Raw genomic sequence first — 23776 nt, forward strand, 5'->3', positions numbered from 1 at the left:
TGTGCGCGCGAGCGTGGGTGGGTGTGCGTTACCTGGCATCGGCCTCGCTGTAGTACTCCCTGGCTACTATGTCCTCGAACAGCTCTCCTCCTGTCACCCTGCGGGGACACAGAGACGACGTTCTCCCTATTTAAAACCCAAACTAAATCCTTCATCAATCACACATCTTTTCATCTTTAAACAACGTGCAACAGGCAGAACACACCAACGGAAATGTGGCTAGTGCTAATTTGCTAATGTGTGCACATGTGTGTTGGCATGAGAATGTGCAAGAAGGAATGAAAATGGTTTCGCACGGTTCAAGTTTCGGGGAATGAGCGTGTGTGTACCTATTCTGGTGGGATAGGCACACACACGCTCATGCCCGGAGGTTTGCATGGGCAAAGAGAGAGAGTCAATAGACCAGCAGATGATTGCACCACTTTAGCCAGGTGTATTGTTTATGTGGGCAAATGAGCCAACCGCCATCAGACGGCAAGATCTCAATCTCACCTGTTAAACGGTAAAAGAGTCCATATAAAACAAATCTGACGCACCTGATCTGGCATATGTGGCAAATAAATAAAAATGCATTTCAACAATGACGTAATTATATTGCACAACGTGGCAAAATACACCTCATAGTATAGTTAATCCACTAGGTTAGATTAACTGTAAACTGCGTAAATAGGTAAATGATGGGTGACGATAGGTGATGTTTCTCTGTGTATGTAAATATTAAGTAAAGCAAAGTGCAGCTTTGATGCGACAGTGACTTCCTGTTTACGTGGCTGAATGCTTTTGACTGGATAGTGCTGCAAATGTTTTCGCACAAAACTATTTATACACCGATCAGGGATAACATTATCACCACTTTCTTCCCTTCAGGTCTCCCTGGTGCCTTCAAAATGGTTGTGACTCATCAGAGAATGGACATGGGCCTTCTGAGGGTGTCTTGTGGTGTCTGGTAACAGGATGTTGTTAGTGGGGGGGGGTTAGGTCCTATGGATCGAGGAGAGGGCCCCTCAGGCTTGTTCCAGTGCATTCCACAGATACTTGATCAGTTTGGGATCTAGTGAATTTGGAGGCCAGGTCAACACCTTGTGCTGTTTCTCAGGCTGCACCATGCTGCCATCAAGGAGTGTCATTGCTATGGGGTGGGGGTGCCTGGTCTGGTCTAGGTGGGTGGCGCATGGCTAAGTAACACCCACACGAATGCCAGGTCCAAAAGTTTCCCAGCAGAACATTACACGGTCACTAAATGGTCAATGTTATTTACTTCTCCTGTGAGTGGTCCTAATGTTGTGGCTGATCGGTGCAGATTACAGAGGTTTTGCGTTCATAAGGTCAAATCCTTACTTTGAAACTCAGTTGAGGGGGAAAGTTATATACAAGTGACAGATTTGCTTCATAAGAAAGGACAACAATTCCATTCGTGGTGTCAAACCTCATTCAAATACAAAAAGTTCAGAGTTAAAATAAAGTAACACAAAACATATTGCACAAGTGTGACACGTTTGTCTGCATGTGTGCGACAGAGAGTCTTTTACTCACAGATCAAACACCAGATAGTGGAAACCCTCTTCCGATATGCTGTCATGGAGTCTTACTGTAGAGGAGATTTAACACAGAACAGAAAAGGGACAAAACGGGGACAGAGCGGGAAAAAAAGAGAATTAAGCCCATACTAAACCAGCGCAACAAAGTCCACAGAAACTCGGCAGTAATATAAAGTTGCGTGACGTGTAAGTCAAGTAGAAACAGGAGTTAGGTTAATGTGATAATTGAAAGCGTTATTGGCAGCGGATGACTTGTGAAAAGCTCTTGCATCACCTTTGAGAAATAAAGTCTTCCAGTAACACAGTCACACTGGCGCGCGCAGGTTTTGATAACATTCAAGGATGTTTTTTTTCTCCTATTAATGAATGATTACTTTTTGATTCGGTCCGCATCAAAGCTGGAATTCAACGTTAAGCCCTCTTGAGGTGTCGAGGGCCCAACTTAACAAAACATCGGTGGAGGGAGGTGCCAACTTGAAAACCCCACTGACACGCTGGATACTGGCGTTGAATAGGCCAGGTATCTGAGATCTTCTTGTTGGTTGGTAGGTGGCCAGCTGGCTGCTAGCCTGCTGGATGTTTCTTTTCAGTTGGACTGGGCCTCTCAATGTGTTTTGCCTGGGATTTTGGCACAGGGGATTATAACATCTTATCCTGTGTATTAACAAATTCCTTCTTTATTTAAATCTATTCATACGTAAGATTTTTTATTTATTATTTGTATATTTTAACTCATTTACCTACTTATACTTGTGTTTACTGCACAGAAACTCCCAATACAAATTCTTCTAATGCGACACTAAATAAGATTCTGATTCACACATTTGGACATCACGGATATGACTCCTGCACTCCAATATGAGGAAGTACGCCTCGCTTACGACTTTCTTTAAACCGCCGCTGTCTTCTGAAGCATCTCAAGCATTGAAACATAAATAAACTGGGGATTTAATTGGCAGGTTTTGGCTATAATAATGTCCACAAAACCAACTGAGCAATTGCAAAACGATACTACACGCCTTTTTAGGGTTCTCTGTGACAGCTTTTCACGTATTGTAAAGAGACAAGTATGTTATTTCAATCTGAAACAACAACGTTGAGGTAAAGAAAGAGCATGTGTGGATGAGTGTGAAAACAAAAGAGGAGCGGCAGCTTCTGTCGGAGGAATAATGAGGATGGAAGAGTGTGTGAAAGGTCAGTGGTTCAGAGAAAGAGAGGGAGAGAGGGTGTAAGGATCCTGTGTCTTTTTGATGACTCAGCTCTTGCAGGTACATCCTCATTAGATACTTGCGCACACACACACACACACACACACACACACACACACACACACACACACAGACACACACAAGCGCACTCTCTCATAAGTGTGTCTAGAAGATGAATGGCCGTTACAGACGCCACAGGGGACCCGAACACAAAATGTGTGTGTTTATGCATATTTTGAGATCGAGGACACGCCGCTCACCGATGTTGGGGTGCTTCAGCAAACGGCAGATCCTCGCCTCTCTCTCCAACTTTTGATGATCTAAAAAGAAAAACACAAAAAGAGAGACAGGTTATTTCAACGCGCTTCGTTATCCCCCTGCGTCGACGGGGCTCTCTAAACCATGTAACGTGAAGTTGGCGCGAGGGTTAGTTTTGAGTCGGTGGAGGACGCGCTGAAGGGCATCGCTGTCGGCGTCAGTGTGTGTTTCCGTGGTGTCCGTCCGGGAGGGGGGTATGTGTGTCTGTGTGTCTGTGTGTGCGCTGGCTTTGCTTCAGCTTGCTCTTTTCCTTATCAGAACTGAAATGCTTGACAAAAATAATGTGACCTGATATGTGTTTGGTTATGTGCCACGAGCGGGCAGGCGGCAGTGAACAACAAACAGAGCAAACAGCCGCGGCGGACGCGCGTTGACCTCCGCTGTCGAACTCAACGTCGGCTCCCCTAATGCCTCTGAGGGCAAAATAAATAAAAATGAAATGAAAGGTTAACCTGTTACCTTAACTATTAATAAATACCCTGCGCTTTTAATCACTATGTGAATATTTGTTCAACAACTGAATATGATTACATCACCACCACATTGATAAAGTCAGTCAACCTTTATGTGAGAGAAATCCCTAGAGACATTCTTATTCAGTTATATCAGGGCAGCTTTCTCTTTTTTCATTCATCCACTGCAGGAAATATCAAATATTAATCACAATCTTTATGGAAATATTGAAACTTAACATCTGTATCAGTGTAATAAAGTTCTAATTATGCGATAATGTGTTTATTTCACAGGGCTAGTGAGGAATAGATATGAACATCTAATGCATTTATAAATATTCTAGGTCTGATTGGAACGTGACTCATTCTTTTCCGCATAAATCCAACGTGAATTGTACATTTAAATGTGTCAGATTAAATTAAATTCTGTAAAATTCAACTCTAAAGAATCTGATAATACACCCAGACGCCTGCCAACAGGAAAGACACCACGTGTCTCGAACCGAACACGACACGGTCTGTCCTCGGTGAGAAACAGAAAGCGACAGCAGGTATTAAGAGTTGCCGTGTTCCTACAGAACTGGGACAGGAGCCCAGACAGGAAATATGGCAGCTCAGACAGCACCTCGGGTCTCTCCTGTGTGAGGCCAGACTGATTTCATCTGACTTGGTGAACGAGAAGTGATGCACAAAATCTCTCAGTCACAAGAAACCAAAGTCCAGTGACCCCGATTCGGAACAACTGAGTCAGAACAGCAGTCGTTGCAATGAGTAACACACAGTACAGTACAGTGCTGAGGCGACCCACTTCAACTTTGCCTCGAGACACAGAGAGACAGAGAAAGAGAGAGAGTGAGAGAAGAAGAGCAGCGAGTTCAGATTTTTTTTTTTCCTCCAAATAAAATAGGACGCCTATTTTTCACTCTCATCTGCGTCTCCTTCCTCTCTGCTCTCGATGCTATGGAAACTGCGGGCTCAGTGCAGCACAGAAGCAGCGAGACCAACAGAGAACGCCGGGCGTCTCGTTCTCATTACAGGCCCAGGCGTCGGCGTGTGTCAGTGCGGCACATCCACGGGAAGCAACAGGCAGACACGCAGACAAACTCGGGGGCTTGCAGCGCTTCGGATGGGACGGAACTTGGACCGAAAGACCGTCAGAAGGTGACGTTTACCAGTCACAGCGATAGAGATGAATCTGGATCCATTTAAAACAAGCAGACAAAATCTATAAATCAATAAAAGGACAGTTACATCCGTGACAGTAGCTGCGGGGGTGATGAAGATGTTGAATACGTCTGGGGGGAAGATTCTCAGCCACGGCTTCGTTTTAAACAAAGGCGCTCCAGCATACAGAACCTGTATGTGTTTGTCTTTTCATGTGGTCACAAGCCTGCCTCTGAGAACACACCAAATTCCATTAGGTTCAAGTGCGCTGACAGCTTACTGGCACACATGCATCCTGACAGGCACAGCCAGAAACAAGGGCATTACTGCATGATTAGCAGGAACCTCCGAGCAAGGTCCCCGATCGCGCCATATCAGCCTCACATGAATCCCACATCACCCTTCAGCGTCCACACTAATTCACGATAGATTCGGTTATGCGTCAATATTTATTTTAGTCCAGCTGCATCACGTTACACAGCTTTGCTTTTGTCATGAGAGGGATTTAAGTGAATCGACTTATGTTCGCACTGCATGCACAAAACATCAATTATCTGTTACAGATATGCCAACAAATCAGTCTTGTATTGTATAAACCTCTTCACTCACAGTAAGGACACATCATAATTCATCATGACAGCCTTCAACAATAGACGAATTATTAGAAAGCAGAACACTCTGCTGAACTTGAGGTCGCAGTTTTAGTTTCAAAACTTTCTGGAAAGTGCAGTACAGAGAAGTACATCTGGCTGCCCACTCCCACGCCAGATGGTCAAAAAGGCAATTTGGCAATTTAGCTGAAAGTGTGAAAACTACTCTCTTGCAGATTGGACGTAGATATTCAGGAAACCTTCCTTCTCCAATTGGTCTTGTTGGAAAGCAAACGTCCCTGCAAAAAACCACAGGCGAAACAAATCTCAACCCGTGGGAAACATTTGGGATTTGCGTGGACTCCGTGTGGTGCATGAATCCCAGAGACTTTAATTTTGCAGAAGCATTAATCACGGCACAATTGGGAAACCACACTAAAATACTCCAGGGGGGTTTCATAAGAAAATATGATCCTTCACAAACAGGCCGTCACTTTTTAAATTGATTGACTCACCAGTGAACAGCACATATAGTACAAAGGCATTCGTGTTAGGATGTATTTTTTGCTGCAGCCCACTCACTGTACACTATAAATGTCTGTAATATGACAGCCTCACTCCTTTTCTCCATCATTTTCCACCTCCACTTTTCTTTCACTCTGTCTGCCTCCCCTCTCTCTCTCTCTCTCTCTCTCTCCCCCTCTCCCTCCTCCACAGGTAGTCCACCTCCTAGCCGGCTGGACATCTGTTGTCTAGCAACTCCTGCACCAATCAGAGCGTCAGGCCTCTCTCCTCTCCTCTGCAGTGGAACCAGGCTTGCATGCAAATGGCAGACGTCGGGAGTTCACTCGCAACTATCAAACTCCGCGGAATTGCAGGCAGCCAAGCCCGAGCAGCTCGCTCCGTGGAAGCACACCTGCGTCTGACGTCCACGTGAGCACGTCTGCTCTTGTCAAACCAATAAACCTGTCACCGCAGCGTGAACTTGGACGGGGATGGAAAGTGGGAAGTCAGGCTTTAAAGATACTGTACTGCAGCAGATAAGATGTTGAGATTTTAGCTGTGTACGGAACAGCGAGAGGAGAGCAGCGAGCATCGGTGATGAATACAAAAACGAAATGTCAAAACAGTCACTTCTCGGTGGAGCCTGTAGCTACAGCCTCTGCAGCTGCAACATGTATTTGGCACAATAAGATTACTTCTGCAGAAGACAGGACGCCGCTGAAAGCTCTGCCAAAACAGGAAAATGTGGATAGTATGCTGTTGATTTTAGGAGATGATGAAAAACACACATTAAAAGGAAACACTTCCACTGTGTTGGCTTAATAAGAATAAACAAACCATTAAGCTCTTACGATTAGAACCTATCATTGTATATAGATATACAACAGAATGATCCAGACCACATAATGTTGACAACTTTATGAGGAAGAGTTTTAGTTACGATCTCTGTGCTATGCAGTTTTCCCTCAAGAGATTATTATTAGTATTTTCGCAGACTTCATAAATATACACGTTAAATGCAGTGAAGGTGTGACTAGCGCATATTAGCTTACCAGAGCATTTTTATTTTCAATAGACAAGCAAATCGCATTTTACACCTTCCCCTCAACACACTTCTGCTGCAAGCGACTCTGAAATCCGCCCGACTCTCAAAACGTCTCCGGCTGACAACAATGAGCTGTGACTGGCTGACAAAAACGCTTTGCAACACTCCAAACGCATCGGTGCATGTGCCAGCCCGAGCCCCGTCGCCGCGGACAGTAGAGAGAGAGAGAGAGAGGTGTTTTGCTTACGCGGTCAAAACTGACAGCGGCATTTTCGACATTAACGCGAGGCCAGTGTAATTGTGCAGACTTTTGTCGTTCGAGATTATCTGGATCGCTTTGGCCTGATCTAAGCCGAGCGCCGTCTGCAGAATTACTGTTAATGTATGAAGTCTATGACTTGGTGTGAGGTGAAAAGTTGAACAGTTTTGCTTGTTAAACATGTTTCAGTTTTTCTTGTAATTTTACATTTACGGGAAGAAAAAAAAAAAAACAGTTACACAACTTGTATAGGCTGTGGCGAATCCCTCTTCCTCTTTAATCCCCCGTGTATTTCTATGTGCAATACAAACATTTCAACACATCTGTGGAAGAATAGTCATGGTGTATGGGAATGAATACTTTCACTTTTCTAAAGTTTCTGTTTTGACTTTCTGTTATATTGCTGTGTGACAGATGCAACAGATATACACGCATCTAAAGCGGCCTACCTAAATGAGGAATCAGGAGACAGGTGCAGGGCCTCTCAAGAGCTGCACCGCAGTCAGCTGCCGTCCCGTCTGCAGGACGCTGACCTCTTGCATTTGCCACATCATAAACCATCTTGTCAAAAACCATCTATTTCTTGGCTGCCGTGCTGAAGCATGTAGCCTTTGTGCCGTCCAGATTAGGATTTCACCTTTTGTGCAACGCTCAGGGCGGCCCTGTTGTCTTTTATTCAAGATTCAACATTCACAGAGTTTACTGTCACGTGCACAGTGTAGAAACATGTTTCCCTGTCCGGTGAAATTCTTCTTTTGCCGTCCACCCAAATGCCTAACAATATGAAACGATATATCGATGTGCAAGTGGGAATGTAAACAATGGACTGAAAAATGTAAACAGAGGCTGAAAAGTTATGTTTGTTTGTCAAACGCAAGCCTGGAGCTACTTAAATTGTGTTGTTGTCTCTTTAACCCGCAGATGAGAGCTGCAATTGTGCAATAACTGAATTAAACAAACTTGCAGCAACATGTATTATTACTAGAATTCAGGAGTTAAAAACACTTTATGTAATTTATATTCATATCAATATAAAGGTTCATAGCCAGTGGCAATATGATTCCAAATTAATTAAGTTACTAATTGCCAGAACAAGAATTATCACCTCGTCTCTGCCAAGCAGTCAAGCTGCACTTTACATTCAGGTCAGTCCAAATTCATGTAATATCTGTAGGGAAGACTAAATATAGTCACATTCAACAGTGTTTCTGCAGAAGATCGTGAATGATCATAAAATGTCAACGCTTCCTATTGGTTATTTGTGTAAAATGTTGGCATAAATAGCAAATTTAATTTGAAGTTCTGGTCAAAACCACGCTTGTACTTTCAGATTCGAGATTAATGGGAGGTGTGTGCATGTTTTCCAAAGAAATTATTTGCTAACGCATCTGAAGAAATCTGAATTTGGCTGACAAAAATATGTAAGGGAGTTGGAAGTAACTCTGCCAATAATCCTCTTATTTCAGGCTTTAATGGTAACAGCATTTGCACTGTTCTGAGAACTATGAGTAATGCAAAGTTAATGTAATAACAGTGACTTGCTTGTAACTTAAAAAATGTAAGCAAATATCTGAGTCCTCCGCATGGAAAAGTTGCTGACCAACTTTCGACTCAAAAAAAAAGATTATTGCGAAACAAGAGAAATGCCAGATTTTCCACAGCAGACCACAAGTCACCCCAACCTCTGCTCCCGGCGCCGCCGCTTCTTTCTTTCACTTTTTGATGTGTGTCGTCCACATCCGCACTGCACCACCGCGTATGTGCGCTCGACGTACACGTGCGTGCGTGTTATCTTTGCCTTTTGTAGTTTGACATCCTTTGAGTCCGAGGCTAGCAGTTTTGGGGACAGACGTCTGACAGAGACGGACAGCTGAATACAAAAAAGGAGATTCAGACAAAGAGATAGACAGTGAATGTGCGGCTAGACGGAGCAGAAGCAGACTGATTATCTGGAAATTATACTGAAACTAACAAATTGATTCATTATAATATTATTACTATTATGACAGTTAGGATTTTCAGTTTACTCTTACTGCTGGGATTTACAGGATGTAAATGAGGTAATTTTTTCCACACTCTATTCGTAAGTTACCGTGGAATAATTTCAGCCCCTTTTCATTAGTCAGATGCAACTAATAATAATGTCAAGTAGTCATTTAAAGAGGATTTACCATTGTTTACAACCTGGACCTTATTTCTGGCATAAAATACGATCGTTTACTCACCCATATAACTTTGGTGTTATCTGGAGTTGTTCGTCAGAGATTTAGATCCGCGTATATCCATATAGTGGGAGTGAATGGGGCAGCCTCTAAATAACACATTATCTGCCGCGAAACTCGTTCATTAGACCAATATTTTGTTATAACACTCTAGTGCTATTCCCCGTTGAGTCTGGAGTTACCCGTTATCATCATCCGGGGTCTGTAGATTGACCTAATAACCTCTGACCTGGATGATGTCATCTCTGAGCGCCGCGCTCACCCCGCGTGGCTTGTTTACCTGTAATTTGCTACTGCTAGTTTTTTGCAACATGGCTGAATACTCTGAGGTTGTGGACGACGACTTTGTTTATGATGGACGTCCCTACCGTTTTGAGCCGGAGTATACGGATGAGGAACTCGTTGAAAGGAGGATGCGGAGGCAGAGAGAAGAACAGTTGGCCAAAGAACAACAAACCGCTGCACGTCCGGGAATAGATAACCGGTAACTCTAGACTCAACAGGGAATAGCACTAGCGTATCATAACAAAATATTGGTGAAATGAATGAGTTTCGTGGCAGATAATGCGTTATTTAGAGGCTGCGTTTCGGTGCCCCATTCACTCCCACTATATGGATATATGCGGATCTAAATATCTGACAAACGACTCCAAATAACATCAAAGTTATATGGGTGAGTGAACGATAGTATTTTATGCCAGAAATAAGGTCCAGGTTGTAAAAAACAGTAGTTCCCCTTTAACAGCAACCTGAGATTCTGATACCAAATGTTGACAATTATTTTTTAAGTTTCAATTACAAGTTGATTTTCTGAAGGCATGTCTCACCAGCCCAGAAGATCTGCAGTAGTAAATGTCTTTACCATTGACTTCTATATTAAGCGGTGAGTTAATTAACTGGCTAATAATGACAGTGTGACCTGTATGCAGCAGTAACACTTTGCACAGACCAGAACACTTAGCTACATCAGATGTGAAGAGCGTGGCATTTATTGCTGCAGGAGAGAAGGAACGGAAAGGGCAATATTTTACTCGGGCTGCGCTAATGTCACAAGATACCATCCAAGGGCTGTGAAGTCGAGGGTTTGTATCACAAACTGGAAAGGAGGAGTAAAACACAAAGAGGCAGTTAGTGTGAGATTATTTTTCTCGCACGGATATTTTCGCGACAAACGCGCACACTCGAAACTAGGTCTTCCGTCGGCCGTGACAAAATAGCCAAGGCGCTGACCCCAGTTTTGCTTGTTGACTCCCCGAACTGTAACAGCAGCCGATGCGCCGAGTATAAAAAGCAGAACATTGGCTGACCCGCTGCTTTCCACAGCGAGCACATTGCAAGTCATCAGGGGGAGCCGACACCAAAATATTTCTGCATGTGGGTTGAATTGGAAACGCCTCCAAAACTTAGGAGAACCAACACCACATAACTTAATGCAATTATAATCCAATTACGTCTGTAAGGTCGGGTTTCTTTGGTGGAGAAGACAAAATGGTATTAAATCACACGAAGGGCTGTTTCTACATTCACACGGAGCTTTACAGAGATCCAGGGCATGTTTCAAAGTCATTCACACAAACGTTCTCTGTGTCTTAGTGGTTTAATTATTGCAGATACCTGTGCAGCAATTAATTATCAGGATATCGACAATTACTGACAAAATAAATTTAAAAAAACGCCACATCTTGTTGGTTCCAGCTTCTCAAATGTGACCTGCTTTACATCACTGTAAATTGGATGTTATGCGAGAGCTTCGTCAGACAAAATGAACACCTTTAAAAAATCCTCTGATGAACCTGTGTCGATTAACCCTTTTAAAGATATCAATAATTTAATCAATTTCTTAAGTCCTCCTAACCCTACAGACACACACAAATGCGCAACACACACATGTATGACCTAAACGACGGGGGACAAGAATTGCTCTGCTCCAATTTAATTAAGTGTTTTAATTAAAACGATGTAGTGGGGTGAATGTAACATCCTCTGTGGCAGGCGGCTAAGTACTTCTCCTTCATACGTTTCCATTGTACCCCCCGCAGAAAGCAGGGACGCGACGAAACCATCCAGGACGCCAAGACACCGTCACCCTCCACTGGTTCCCAATAGAGGAAGAATTATGAGGCTGATAACTGGCCCTGCTTTCTCTTCTGAGGAGAAACAAAAGGTGGTTGGTGTTACAGATAAAACTGCCCCAAGAGTCGTGCTGGGAGTCTATTAACGTGGGGTAATGCCTGCCTTTATCTTATCCGGCGTGTGCAGAAACACGCATTAGACTAATATGGAAAAGTGGTTTAATCAGGGAACGCCGATGCTGTGCCAAAGACATCCGGACAAAGACACAAGACACAAAGACATGCTTCCGATCACACACACACACACACACACACACACACACACATATACCGTGGATTTAAATGTAGCAATGAATCCCTAATGTGCAAGTTATTCTTTATTCTGACTAAAGGACTGGGGAGCACTGGCAGCGGCAAGGTACCAAAAACAATACCCATTATCGCAGAAGAATAATACAAAAACATAATACGAAAGGATATCATGTCTGACACATCAACAAGAGTAATAAAATGCCCCCCCCCCCCATAGAGAAAAAAAGCTCTCATAAGGCTTCCCAGAAAGAGGAAAAACATGTTGCGTAAAATAATTGAATAAAGAGATCTGGAAGCACAAGACATGGTTCAGACTTTGAAACAGAATAAACACACGGTCTCACACTCAAAATAGTTTAAGGAAAATTACAGACTTGGCCAAATCTACTGGTGTCTGCAAAGCCTGCCAACGAGGCCCTAGAGCAGGGATGTCAAACTCATTTTAGCTGAGAGGCCACACACAACCAAGTTTGATCCCAAATGACAACAACTCCAGATCCATCCTTTGTTTTAATGCATAAGTACATTATGATGTTCTTCTTCTTCCTCCTCTTCCTCCTCCTCCTCCTCCCCCTTCTTCTTCTTCCTTCTTTCTGATTTGACATAACAAATCCTCCTTCTCCTTCTTTATCCTCCTCCTCCTCCTACTCATCCTCCTCCTTACCCTCTTCTTCCTTCTTTCTCAATTTTTATCTTCTTCCTCCCACTCCTTTTTGGCTTCTCCTCCTCCTCCTTCATTTTCTTCTTCTCCACCACCTTCTTCTCCTTTTCCTCATTCTCCCCCTTCTCCTACTCCTCCTCCCCCTTCTTTTTCTTCCCTTTTTCTCCTATTCCTCCTACTCCTTCTTCTTCATTCTTTCTGATTTTCAATCCTCCTCTTCCTCCTTCTTCGTCCTCCTCCTCCTTCTATTCTTTCTCCTCCTTCCCCTCTTCTTCTTCCTTCTTTCTCATTTTTATCTTCTTCCTCCTCCTTCCCCTCTTCTTCTTCCTTCTTTGTCATTTTTATCTTCTTCCTCCTCCTTTTCGGCTTCTCCTCCTTCTCCATCTACTTCTCCTCCTCTTCCTTCATTTTCTTCTTCTCCTCTTCCTCATTCTCCCCCTTCTCTTACTCCTCCTCCTTCCCTTCTTCTTCCTCTTATTCCTCCCCCTCCTCCGTCCTCCTCCATCTTCCTCTCCTCCTCCTTCTACTCTTCTTCTTCCTTCTTTTTCATTTTTATTTTCTTCCTCCTCCTCCTTTTCAGCTTCTCCTCCTTCCGCTCCTCCTTCTCCATCATTTTCTTCTTCTCCACCAACTTCTTCTCCTTTTCCTCACTCTCCTCCTTCCCCTTCTCATCATCCTCTTTTCTCCTTCATCTACTCTTCCTTTGCATATTCATCCCGCGGGCCAGACTGGACACTCTGGCGGGGCCAGCTTTGGCCCGCGGGCTGCATGTTTGACAGCCCTGCCCTAGAGAGGACGCCAAAACTTTCCACCCACTCTCTTTCGCACCATGGTGGAGAGAGCAATCGTTGTAATGCAACGAGGGCAGGAAGTTGCAGTTGAACTGCGCTCTGCACCTATTGCAGCGACTTTTGGCAGAAAAGAAAAGCTGCAGTAGCGGTGGGACTTTAGGAAAGAAAATCTGGATAAGCAAATCTCATATTTCCAGTTGGTAATTTAAAATCTGTTGATATCAGGGGCTCTGATTCAATGCCCATCAATCACTCTTAACAGCTCTTTCTAGAGACAGATATGAGTTGCAGACACCTGCAGAAGGACACCAAACTAAAGATGCTAACCGGCTATAGTTTCACTGTAAGAGCAACAGATTACCAGAGATCCAGAAAAAGGACAAAAAAAAAAACAAAGACGGGCAAACAATAGGCAGAGTGAAAGAGAGAGGGAGGTAGGAGGAAAATAGAGACAGATGCACTACTCTGTAATTAAGAATGTCCTTGCTTTCTGCACAGTCCATTAGGCTTGTTAGTCATACTTTAGGTTATTCCGGGCTGAACGATCAATTGTTCTTTCTGAATTCCTGACATGTGAAAAATGCAAGAGCTGCAATTTTGATTCCAACGAATTCAAAAGATGACATTTTTATCTAATGACTGTCGATTTCACCAGCAGCGGGATGTTTTCCGGTTGATGTCATGTTTGCATCCCCACACAGTTAATCAGCATGCACTACATTCACTGGCTAAGGCCGGTTCGCTGAAGGAAAACACGGCTCTGATTGTTTTGGTGATAAATAGTTGGATCGTCTATGTGCTTTTTAAACGGACCGAAGGAGGAAAGAGGAGGAGGGGAAAAAAATGAATACTGAAATCTCTGTTAAATCTTGAAGTCCACATATTGCCGTTTCAGAGCTGTGAAATAGTGTCTTCTGCCGAGCTTGAGCGTTCATTCTTGACCTTTAAGAATAGTCGCTTGACAAAAACACCTCAATTTTCAGTCTCTAGACTCGACCACATCCCATCATTGTCTGGTTGGTTTTCCTGTGTTACACGCGACATGTCTTTCATCTTTACACCAGATTATCTAAATTCCACCCACATATACATAGATGCTGTAGAAACACACTTTCCTGCGACCGCTGGCAGTCTGGTATGCATAACAGGTGAGCGTCGACTGAAACCCAAAACCTGGCTCCTTGCAAAAGATAGAATATCTTCAATCGTGTGTGTGTGTGTGTGTGTGTGTGTGTGTGTCTGCGTGTGTGTGTGTGAGATAGAGACACACACAGAGTGAGAGCACGACCAGCATTTATTTTTAGCCTTCAAGTACCCAGTGAGTCATGTGACCCCTCCTTCCTTTCCTTCCCTCCTGTGTCTCTGTCTATCTCTGTGTCTTTCTTATCGCTTCCCTCCCCTCTCCCGCCTTCCCTTGAATTAAATGTGAGGTGAAACATAGTCACAGTGGCACGGAGCGAAGACTTGCAACGAAAAAGAGAGGCAAGAGGAAAGCAGGGAGGCAGGAAAGAGGACAAATCCTTGTACAGTAGGGTCAGTCGTGGATCAGTGGACTGGAATGACATCAAGACCGGAAAGAGACAGTAAATCTGTCCCAAATCTTTGCCAACATGGTGCATTTCTTAAAAATGAAAGATAAGAATTCGGGGGAAGATAAAATGCAATATTTCAATGTGAAACTATTGCACTACTTCTTCTGATTATCTTATCGCCCACTATTTTTACACAGCTGGATGCCCAATGCCTGCTTTTTTTTAATATTCAAAACATCTTTATTGCAACAGATTAAAACAGTGCAAAGCTACCCAACTGCCAACCCGAGCTGAAAGGGCCACATACTGTAGTCAGGCGAGCGCAGACTCACAAAGACGGACACCCACGCACACGGACACACTCAGACAGATGAGGGATTACAGGCACGCACACAAGCACCTGCACGGCCGCAGATACACGGTCGCACATACCCAGCACATCGCAGGCAAATGCAAAGTGACAAAAGCGACAGCACCCCCGACGCGCGCGCGCGCGATGGGAGTGGACAAATATTCCGACTGCTGCGAGGAATGAGGCGAGCGCAGACGCACGCGCCCTCTAAAGTATTGACTTGCCATCCTCCCTTTCTCTCTTTTGATTATCAGCCTCTCTGCCTCTGCTTCCTATCCTTTTCTTCCCCTCCGTCACTCCACGACTTCCTCTCATTCACCGACTCATCTGCTGCTTTTAATGAAATGCTGCATGATCGGGATTGCAGATTGCAGGACTGTGACTGGTCCTATAGGCCCAACGCACATGTGTGCATGCATGACCATAGAATAAATAAATAAATAAATAAATAAATAAAAACGCGCGCACACAGTGCCTTGATCTGCTTGCCACCAATCCCACCAATCCCTTCCCTTAAACCCCTCTCAATTATATAGTATCACACACACACACGCACTTGCATACTCAAGCGCACACAGTGGCGGAGAGGGGTTGGGGGGAGGTCATGATCCTGCCAGAGAGAGGGGAATCAGAGTTGCAATTCTAAGGCTTATCGCGGAAGGACGGTAAGACCATATCTGACACGCAAGCATGCCCAGTATGTAAACCTCTGTGCGCACACAAAGCAAAAAAAAAGAGAGTGTGTGCGCGTTTGTGAGCGCAGACCCACATGCACAAGTGGTGAGATAATTCTTTGCAGTATTTTTGGAAAATCCGTCCATGCAAGCGGTGAGACACTGATCCGTCTCCCGAGGTGTCTGTTACCAACACCGCACTCAGCAACCCAGAGGGTCAACATGGGCCGACGGGAAGAAGGACAAAAAAAGTGAAAGAGAGGGGCGAAAGAACTGTCAAGAGAAGAGGGAGGGAAGCGGGACGAAGCAGAAAAGGAAGGCACAGACTGAAAGGAGCAAAGAAAAGGAGAGGGTATGAGGAGCAGAGGAACGCAGGAGCGAAGGCGGGGATAGATGGTGAGGTATCAGCGAAGGAGGGAGCAAGAAAGGAGGGGGTGGGTATGCTAGATGGCTGCTGAAAAATATAACAGCGTCTTGGAAACCACCAGGTATGAAAGAGGGAGGGGAAGGAAAAGACATAAGAGCAGAGAACATGGAGAGGGAGGATGATGAGGAGGAGAGAGACCGATGGGGCTGCTGGAATGGAATGAAAGGTAAAATACTGCAAAGAGGGGGAGGGGCGGCCTGTTAATACACACACATACTACTACACTACTACAAACCGCAGATTTGCATCGCCGCAACGAAGCGGTGGCTCGCGACTTCAGCCAAGCTTTAGCGTTTTAAGTTAACTGCTGCAAATTTTTATTTTAGTTGGAGGGCTCGTGTTACGGAAACACCTGGATGTCACAAACAAGTAAGCAGTGACACAAACACACCGCTGGCTCCACAAAAGGAGAACACACCATTGGTTTGTAATCACAAATAGCCTGTTAGCAGTTCCTGGGTCATGTGTGTGCATGCGCGTGCACGCATTTTTGAGCGTGTGTGTGTTCATGAGCTCGGGGGTGAATATATATATATATATATATATATGGGTGTGGGTGTGTGTGTGTGTGTGTGTGTGTGTGTATGTGTGTGCGTCCCAAGCCTGAGGCAACCAGGCCAGCAGCTACAATTACAGTGACGGATGTGAAAGAACTGGGTCGGCTTCGCAAGAGATCTGCCCCTGGGACGACAAGACCAGCCAGAGCCCTGAATCAATACAGAACACACGCACGCGCACACACACAAGGTTGTGCGTGGCAAACATTTACACAGAAACCAGAGGACACGTTTGAATGACACGAATAAGAGGGACAAGCGCACGTCTCGAAAAAAAAAGTGCAACTGAGCAAATGCGGCGTTAGGCTGCATTACTTGAGGCCTTCGATGTTTTTCTTCTGCACACGCGAAAAAAAACTTAATCATCCAAAATCCAGATGAGTCCTTTCCTCCCCCTGCGCCTGTCTGTCGCTCGCCCGCTGACGTTAAGACACGCTCTAACTTGCTCTCTCTCTCTCTCTTTCAGAGCCCCAAAGCCGGTTTCAGGGGCAGCGATGTTCGCAGCTCATCCACATGTGACTCAGTGACACTCAGAGAATGCCTTTCTGCTTGTGTGTAGCGTACGTGCCTCTGCATGTGTGTGTGTGTGTCCTACCTCTGGCAGAAAGCTTCTTGGTGTTGATGATTTTGGCAGCATACTCCTGTCCGGAGGAGATCTTCACACACCTCCTGACCACAGAGAAGGCGCCCCTGAAATAAACAGAAATATTTACGGGTGTATTCACGAAAAGGTCAAAGTAACAGCAACAGTATATGGTATGATCCATAACGCTCGATAGACAATTAAGGTATACCGCCATAAACTTGACATTCATTGCACGTTCTGACCTCTACTGTTTCATTTTGAACGTCGTTTCATTTTGAATGCAAGATACTGGCAGCAGAGTTGGACCCTGGGGTGGAGCTAACCCTGAAAGCCAGTCTGGAGGGATGCGTTGCCATGGAAACTTCCTGAAACCTACTTCATAAAACAGGGTTTTCCGATTTACTCCGGTAAACCTGGCTTAAATAATGATTTTTGCTTTATCAAGCACCCCACTCGGACGCCACGGAGCTACATTAATTATTGACGGTGACATTTTAACTTTTTTGCAGGTAGCTATACTCACACACCACCACACCTACGGTACACGCTGTCCAAATCACCACCGGCGTCTATTAACACCTGCAAACGCGCCAACAAGGCCTTCTATTGTTTCAGCCCGTGTGCTGCTCTGGTGTTTCAGGCACATGTATGAAGATCAGAAAAACTAGGTCAGCTATATTTGAGGGAGGGAAGGAGCGGAGTGCCGCATCTCTCGTCTCTAAATGCAGCCATGGAGTGGTCCACCTGCCTCGGCTCTGCGGCCGTGCAAGGCGGCGCCGCTATCCAACCTCCTCCTCTGTCTGTGCACGGCTGTTCTTTCAAGTAAAACTAGTTCTCCTCCATTGCAAAGCCCCATCTTAACAACATCAGAGATATCAGTAACATATGAGGAATACTCAATACCTCAAAAACAAACCCCGGCTATCACTTAATGTAGTACCACTGTAGGAAGTAACTCACATTTTGCGTCTATGTAGCAACTAGCTGCTGGGTATAAAGTGATGTGTACCATGAATTTGTTACCCAACATCCTCTGGAGTGAGCAGCTTGCCACTAAAGCTTACCTCTAATTTAAAGGGGATTTGTTAAAGGAAATGATCATAGCATAACATGTTACATAAGAATTTTGGTTGACTGTTTACTTGGGCAACATGACAGCGTTTAGTGCATATGATAAGTGTGTCTGCACAGTACTACAGAACAGAATATAGTACAGCAATAGGACAACACAATTGCCTTGAGTTTAAAGTAAAATAAAGGCAAATGTAGCAGAGTCCTTGCCTGGACCATTGGACTATGTCTGTGTTTTAACATAATGTTGCTGTATTTTCCTTACTATACAGAGATTTTGACATATTACATGAATGGAAGCTCAAAATTTTGTATCCCATGCTGCCATGCACGAGATGAAACGTGCAAACATGCTGGTACGTCACGTTTATTGGTTTATTTCTGTCACATTCACTTTGCTAAGTTTCCAGTTTGGCCACGATGCCGCACGCAAATGTAATCGGAAGACATCCTGTTATGATGATGGTAAAAACATCTTTATCTTTATTCCACACTGCCAGTCAGTGTGGGGGAAATGTTGCCGTGCTAAAGGGATCAGGTGACTTAAAAGGTATACCATAAAAGCAGTATGGATGCATTATTAATGACGGACGGTGTAAGACGAACGCTGGACGGGATCACGAAGGCAGGGTGCTCGAGCTTGAGAGGAGATTTCCTCTTCCTCACTGGAAACCCAGGCTTCCGCCATGTGCAGCCAGGTGATCGGAGATCAATTGCTCCGGTTGGACGGGCAAGTTGGGGGACTGAGAGAACATTCTTATTCTCTATATCTCGTTCTGCTTGGGCTGAAAGTCAACACTGGCCGCCGGGTGCATGACCACACAAGCAGGATACACACATGCATATAAATCCAGACTCTCCGAGAGCCAAACACGTGAATTAGAGAGCACACGCATATGCAGGTAACCCTCTATCTCTGTCTCTCTCTCTTAGGGGTGAGGAATTCCCTGATTGGGTATGATAATTGACCGCAGTTCGGTGCCTGGCAGGGGAGTGTGTCATCTTCAACTATGGTCTGCTGTCGCATTACCAAGTGTGTATTTCTGTCACGCTGGAGGATAAATTGGGGAGAGGGGTGAGACGGAGAGGGGTGGGTTACCAAATCTCACCCTTTCCACTCATCCTGATGCATTTTAGCCTGGTTCGGCTTCCTAACATGGGGGCTCCTATGCCCGGCTGTGGCAACCTCTGAGGTCGACATGCCACATCAGAGGCTGCACAGGATGGAGGCAGATGACGACACGCTCCATAAGACATCTTCTTTCGTAAGCACAAAACGTAAGCAGGGCTTCAACTGGGGGATTAATGGGATGCCATTGTACAGGCCTGCATGATATGCATGGCAGCGTGTGCAGCCCCCCCTTGCATCAAAAGGTTTCGTGGCTACACTATCAGCGGCGTGCACACTAACAGAAACACACACGGAGACACTGAGAACCCAAACCCAGCGCCTCTAAACCAAGGCGCATTACATAACAGGCTGACATTTAATACAAGGATGATGACATATGATAAAAACAACCCTTACTTCCCCAGCTCCTCGAACAGCTGATATTCGTCAGTAAACCTCGTGCAGATCGTTAACGCCATCCTGAAGGATGTGCCAAGAGGTGTGCAGAGACGCAGATAAGGTGCACTCACAAAGCGTATCCACCACACACAGTCGTCAACACCGCCCGGTTTTGTCCTGAACCTGCAAACCGAACGGAGGGATTCATGCACAGCAAAAGCGCATCGGCGGGAGCTCTGGTGGAATGATTTCTGCGGCAAAAAACGCTGCCTGCGCGAGTGCCTCGGTCTGGACGAGAGGGGTTTTCGGCGTTACGCTTTGCGGTTTCTTTATTTTCTTCACACCCAGCGGCTTGTCACAGCTCCTGGACGCAGCATTTTGTGTGCATTTCGGTTTTCCCGGTGCGTGTCCTTCCAGCACTGTGTTGCCCTTCTGCACACATCAGACGCCGCACTACCGCACCTACCCCCAACTGTGCGCTCAGTCCCGCCCCTTTGCCTGCATCCACACGCAGGCCAATAACAAAGAAAATACTTATAATAAAAATAATAAAAACAAATGCATTATATTAGATAGGCTAACAGTAGTAAAACGGGTTGCTACATGACCGTTAATTAATGCAAATTTAAACGCCCCAAAAATTAAAATGACGAAATTGTTTGTTTGAAAATGTAGGCTAATTTGACTCGGATGCACATCGGCTCCGAAAGGTGAGCTTTAATTAGCCTGTTGTCAATTCAAGGGCACAGCACTTGCAAAAAAAAAAAAATATCAGTTCATTATTGCTCCTTCTAAATGATGATTTGTTGTGAGGTATCCATGACAACACAGCCCTGCAGAATATTTGCACATTATGGCAAAGTGAGGTTATTACCTGGCCATCATTTTTACAGCATAGATAAGGTGTATGCATGAAGAAAATACCCAAAATTATGATTTTACTTAAATCTTCTGTTCTATTTTTAGTAAGCCTGGGGTTCTCCTGTGATCAGCTCATCCATTAAACACCAATCAGCGGTAAATCTGTCTCTCGAGACATTAAAGTGCCCATCTTAAAGAGTTTAATTTACATAAATGTCTGTTAAGTTCCCATTTATTGCGAAATGAGGCATCAAAATAGTGCCTCGGCCTGCTATGACCCTCTGATGGAGCTGTATGATTTGTAGTGTTCAGAGCCGATGTCAGCATTCAGCAAAAAACAGCAAAAAATCTCAAGTACAGTTTGTGACCGGTGAGCCACCAAACAGTTATTTCCGTGCCAGACACAGTAGGATAACCAAAGCTAATGCTGTGGTTAGCTTCGTTGAGGAGGCCACACAAGTGCCTGTTTCTGGATCTCTGAGAACTGATGTCTAAAAACACACCTGCAGTTACCACATTTTGCCACAGGTGTCGCCAGAAAACACGATGGATGTCTTCAAGATTGCCAAGATAAAGTAAATTGCCTGGATTCGGGACACATACCAGAGGCGGTCCTGGCTAGATTTACGCCCTGGGCGAACCAGGGCGTAAACCTCTTCTTCTTTTCTTCTTTTTCTGAACTGGGCACCTGATGGCTTCTTTGGTCTTTTACTTTGATCCATGATGAAGATGAAGACTCGACATCATTAACATTTGCATTACCTTTTGCCAACACCGTCCGTTCACCCGTCAATCAACCGGAGTTACGTTTTTTTCATTTTTCACATAACCCAATTAATTCCATGTGGGTATATGGGTCTATGTTAATTTTAGGAATGAAATACAATTTATTTGGAAGCAGTTTGTGTTGTGTGGCCTGGGATCAGTCTATCCCTCGCCCCCCTCCCCCTTGCCTCTTCTGACACACACACAACCTGTATGACTCTCAGCAGCAAGTTGACTTGACAATGAGACAACTCCACTAACTTGACATGGAAATGAGCGGTAGTCTTTTGTTTTGAGTTTTTTTTGTTTTGTTTGTTTTGTTTTGTTTTTTGGAGGGCGCTCGAGCGCCCTCACATAGATTGCGCCCTGGGCGGTCGCTCACATTGCCCATAGCAAAAACCGGCCCTGACACATACTGTACTTTGTGGGAATATAAAACTATTGCCAGAGCGAGAGGCGGGACACACCCTGGACAGGTTGCCAGTCTATTGCAGGGCCAACACGGAGAGACAGACAACCATACACACGCCCTTAGTAAAATCCAAATGGCATGTTACCAGACTCATGATTCATGACTCTGATAAAAATTGAGATATGATGCAAAAAGACAACATCTCTGCAGTTGCACTGTAAAACATCAAATACCTGGGTGTGACCATTGACAACAGGCTGAACTTGAAGACCAGTTCAATGCGTGCAGCAAGATGCTGGAAATCTTTTACTTTCTTTTTGTCTGTTGTGGCCAGCACCCTTTTCTGCTGGGGTAGCAGCATTGCAGCTAGTGACACCAACAGACTGAATGAACTGATCAGGAAGCCTGGCTCTGTCACTGGCTGCAGACAGGAGACTTTTGAAGTGGTGGTGGAGAGGAGAGCGCTGAACAAACTGTTATCAATTATGGTTAACCCTGACCACCCTCTCCACCACACAATAGACAGACAACGGAGCACCTCCTCCAAAAGGCTCAAACAACTTCATTGCCTCAAAGACCAATACAGGAAATCTTTCCTGCCTTCCAATTTTATTTTTATTGTTTATCTGTTTAGTTTTTCTGTTATATATAATGTATGGCATGCTGAGTGCCTGTACATTGTTGCTACAACAGTGAAAGTTCGCAGTTTGGGATGAATAAAGTATCTATATATCTATCTATCTCAGATCAACTTTTTTTGATAAATCCTAAGGTATATATCAACAGTTTACTGAGGGATTTTTTTTTTTTTCCCCAAGTTGAGCAAACTTAAATAAGCTGTTCTTGTAGTTCACAACTCATTTGCATGATATGAATGGGAGGTAGAGCTTTCAGCTATCAGGCTCCTCTCCTGTGGAACTATCTCCCAGTTTGGGTTCAGAAGGCGGACACCCTCTCTACTTTTAAGGTCAGGCTTAAGACTTTCCTTTTTGATCAAGCTTATATTTAGGTCTTGACTGAACCATCCCTTAGTTATGCTGCTATAGGCCTAGGCTGCTGGGGGACAATGCACTGAGCACATGTCCTCTTCTCTCTTCTCTCTGGCACCGAGCTCTTGTCCTCTAACTTCCTAACCTCTTATCTCTTATCTAGCGTGTTAACTGCTGTGTGTCCCTCTCTACAGCTAGGCATGTATCAAACCAAGATCAGAGAAACATTTCTCCTAAACAAGACGAAAGTGAAAACAACCTTCTGGTATCAAACTCTGCTCGGTGAGGCTCAAACCTAAGCTAGAATTAACTCGTAACTATAACTGGTGTATATGATTTGTTGAATCATTTGTCAAATGAAAAAAATGTTTTTAGTCTCAAAAATGGGATGCTTAGTCCTACAATTACTTAAATAGAAAAATGCTCGTCTTTGAAGATGTATGTATTGATCATTTCAAAAGTTTGACAACTGGAACATCTCCTATTACAGAAATGTCTATTTTCATAGGATGGCTACTGGGGATTTCAGGTTCCCACATGACAACGTAGTGTCCCAAAATCATGCGGGTACATGCATGTATGAAACTGAGATTAGAGAAACACTTCTCCTTAAAAGGACAAAAGTGAAAACAGCCTTCTAGTATCAAATCCTGCTCAGAGGGAAGCTCAAATGTCCAAACTTGGCAACAAAAGGAACAAGACACTGTTGAGGCGAGGGAAATAACTTAAAATTACCACAGATAATGCATTTAGATACACTTACTAGGAACTTGTTCTTGGCCGATTCATTCATATGACTGGATTACATCAAACATTAACACATGGTTAAAGATTAAACCGATAATTATGAGCCCTTAGACCCTTAGTAAAAGTATGTAACATTAATACCAGTAAGCCCTGCGAT

At 44.4% G+C, this 23776-nt stretch overlaps 1 protein-coding gene across 6 annotated transcripts in view; it reads right to left on the minus strand.

The window, feature by feature from the left end:
- Nucleotides 1–20411, minus strand: part of camk2d2 (calcium/calmodulin-dependent protein kinase (CaM kinase) II delta 2) — a 37725-nt gene extending 17314 nt beyond the window's left edge. Inside the window, exons 1-5 of one of the 6 annotated variants that reach the window (XM_084572427.1) lie at nt 19864–20411; nt 17274–17368; nt 3007–3066; nt 1534–1588; nt 33–98 (exon numbers count right to left, since the gene is read on the minus strand). In XM_084572427.1, coding sequence (XP_084428553.1) covers nt 33–98; nt 1534–1588; nt 3007–3066; nt 17274–17368; nt 19864–19925 — 338 coding nt within the window. In that variant the 5' untranslated portion in view covers nt 19926–20411. The remainder of the gene's footprint in view (nt 1–32; nt 99–1533; nt 1589–3006; nt 3067–17273; nt 17369–19863) is intronic. The other 5 variants (XM_084572424.1, XM_084572422.1, XM_084572425.1 and 2 more) reach the window with 5 other exon arrangements.
- Between the last annotated feature and the right edge of the window lie 3365 nt (nt 20412–23776).

The sequence above is a fragment of the Chelon labrosus genome (genome assembly GCF_963514085.1).
Source record: "Chelon labrosus genome assembly, chromosome: 2".
NCBI classification, from domain to species: domain Eukaryota; kingdom Metazoa; phylum Chordata; class Actinopteri; order Mugiliformes; family Mugilidae; genus Chelon; species Chelon labrosus.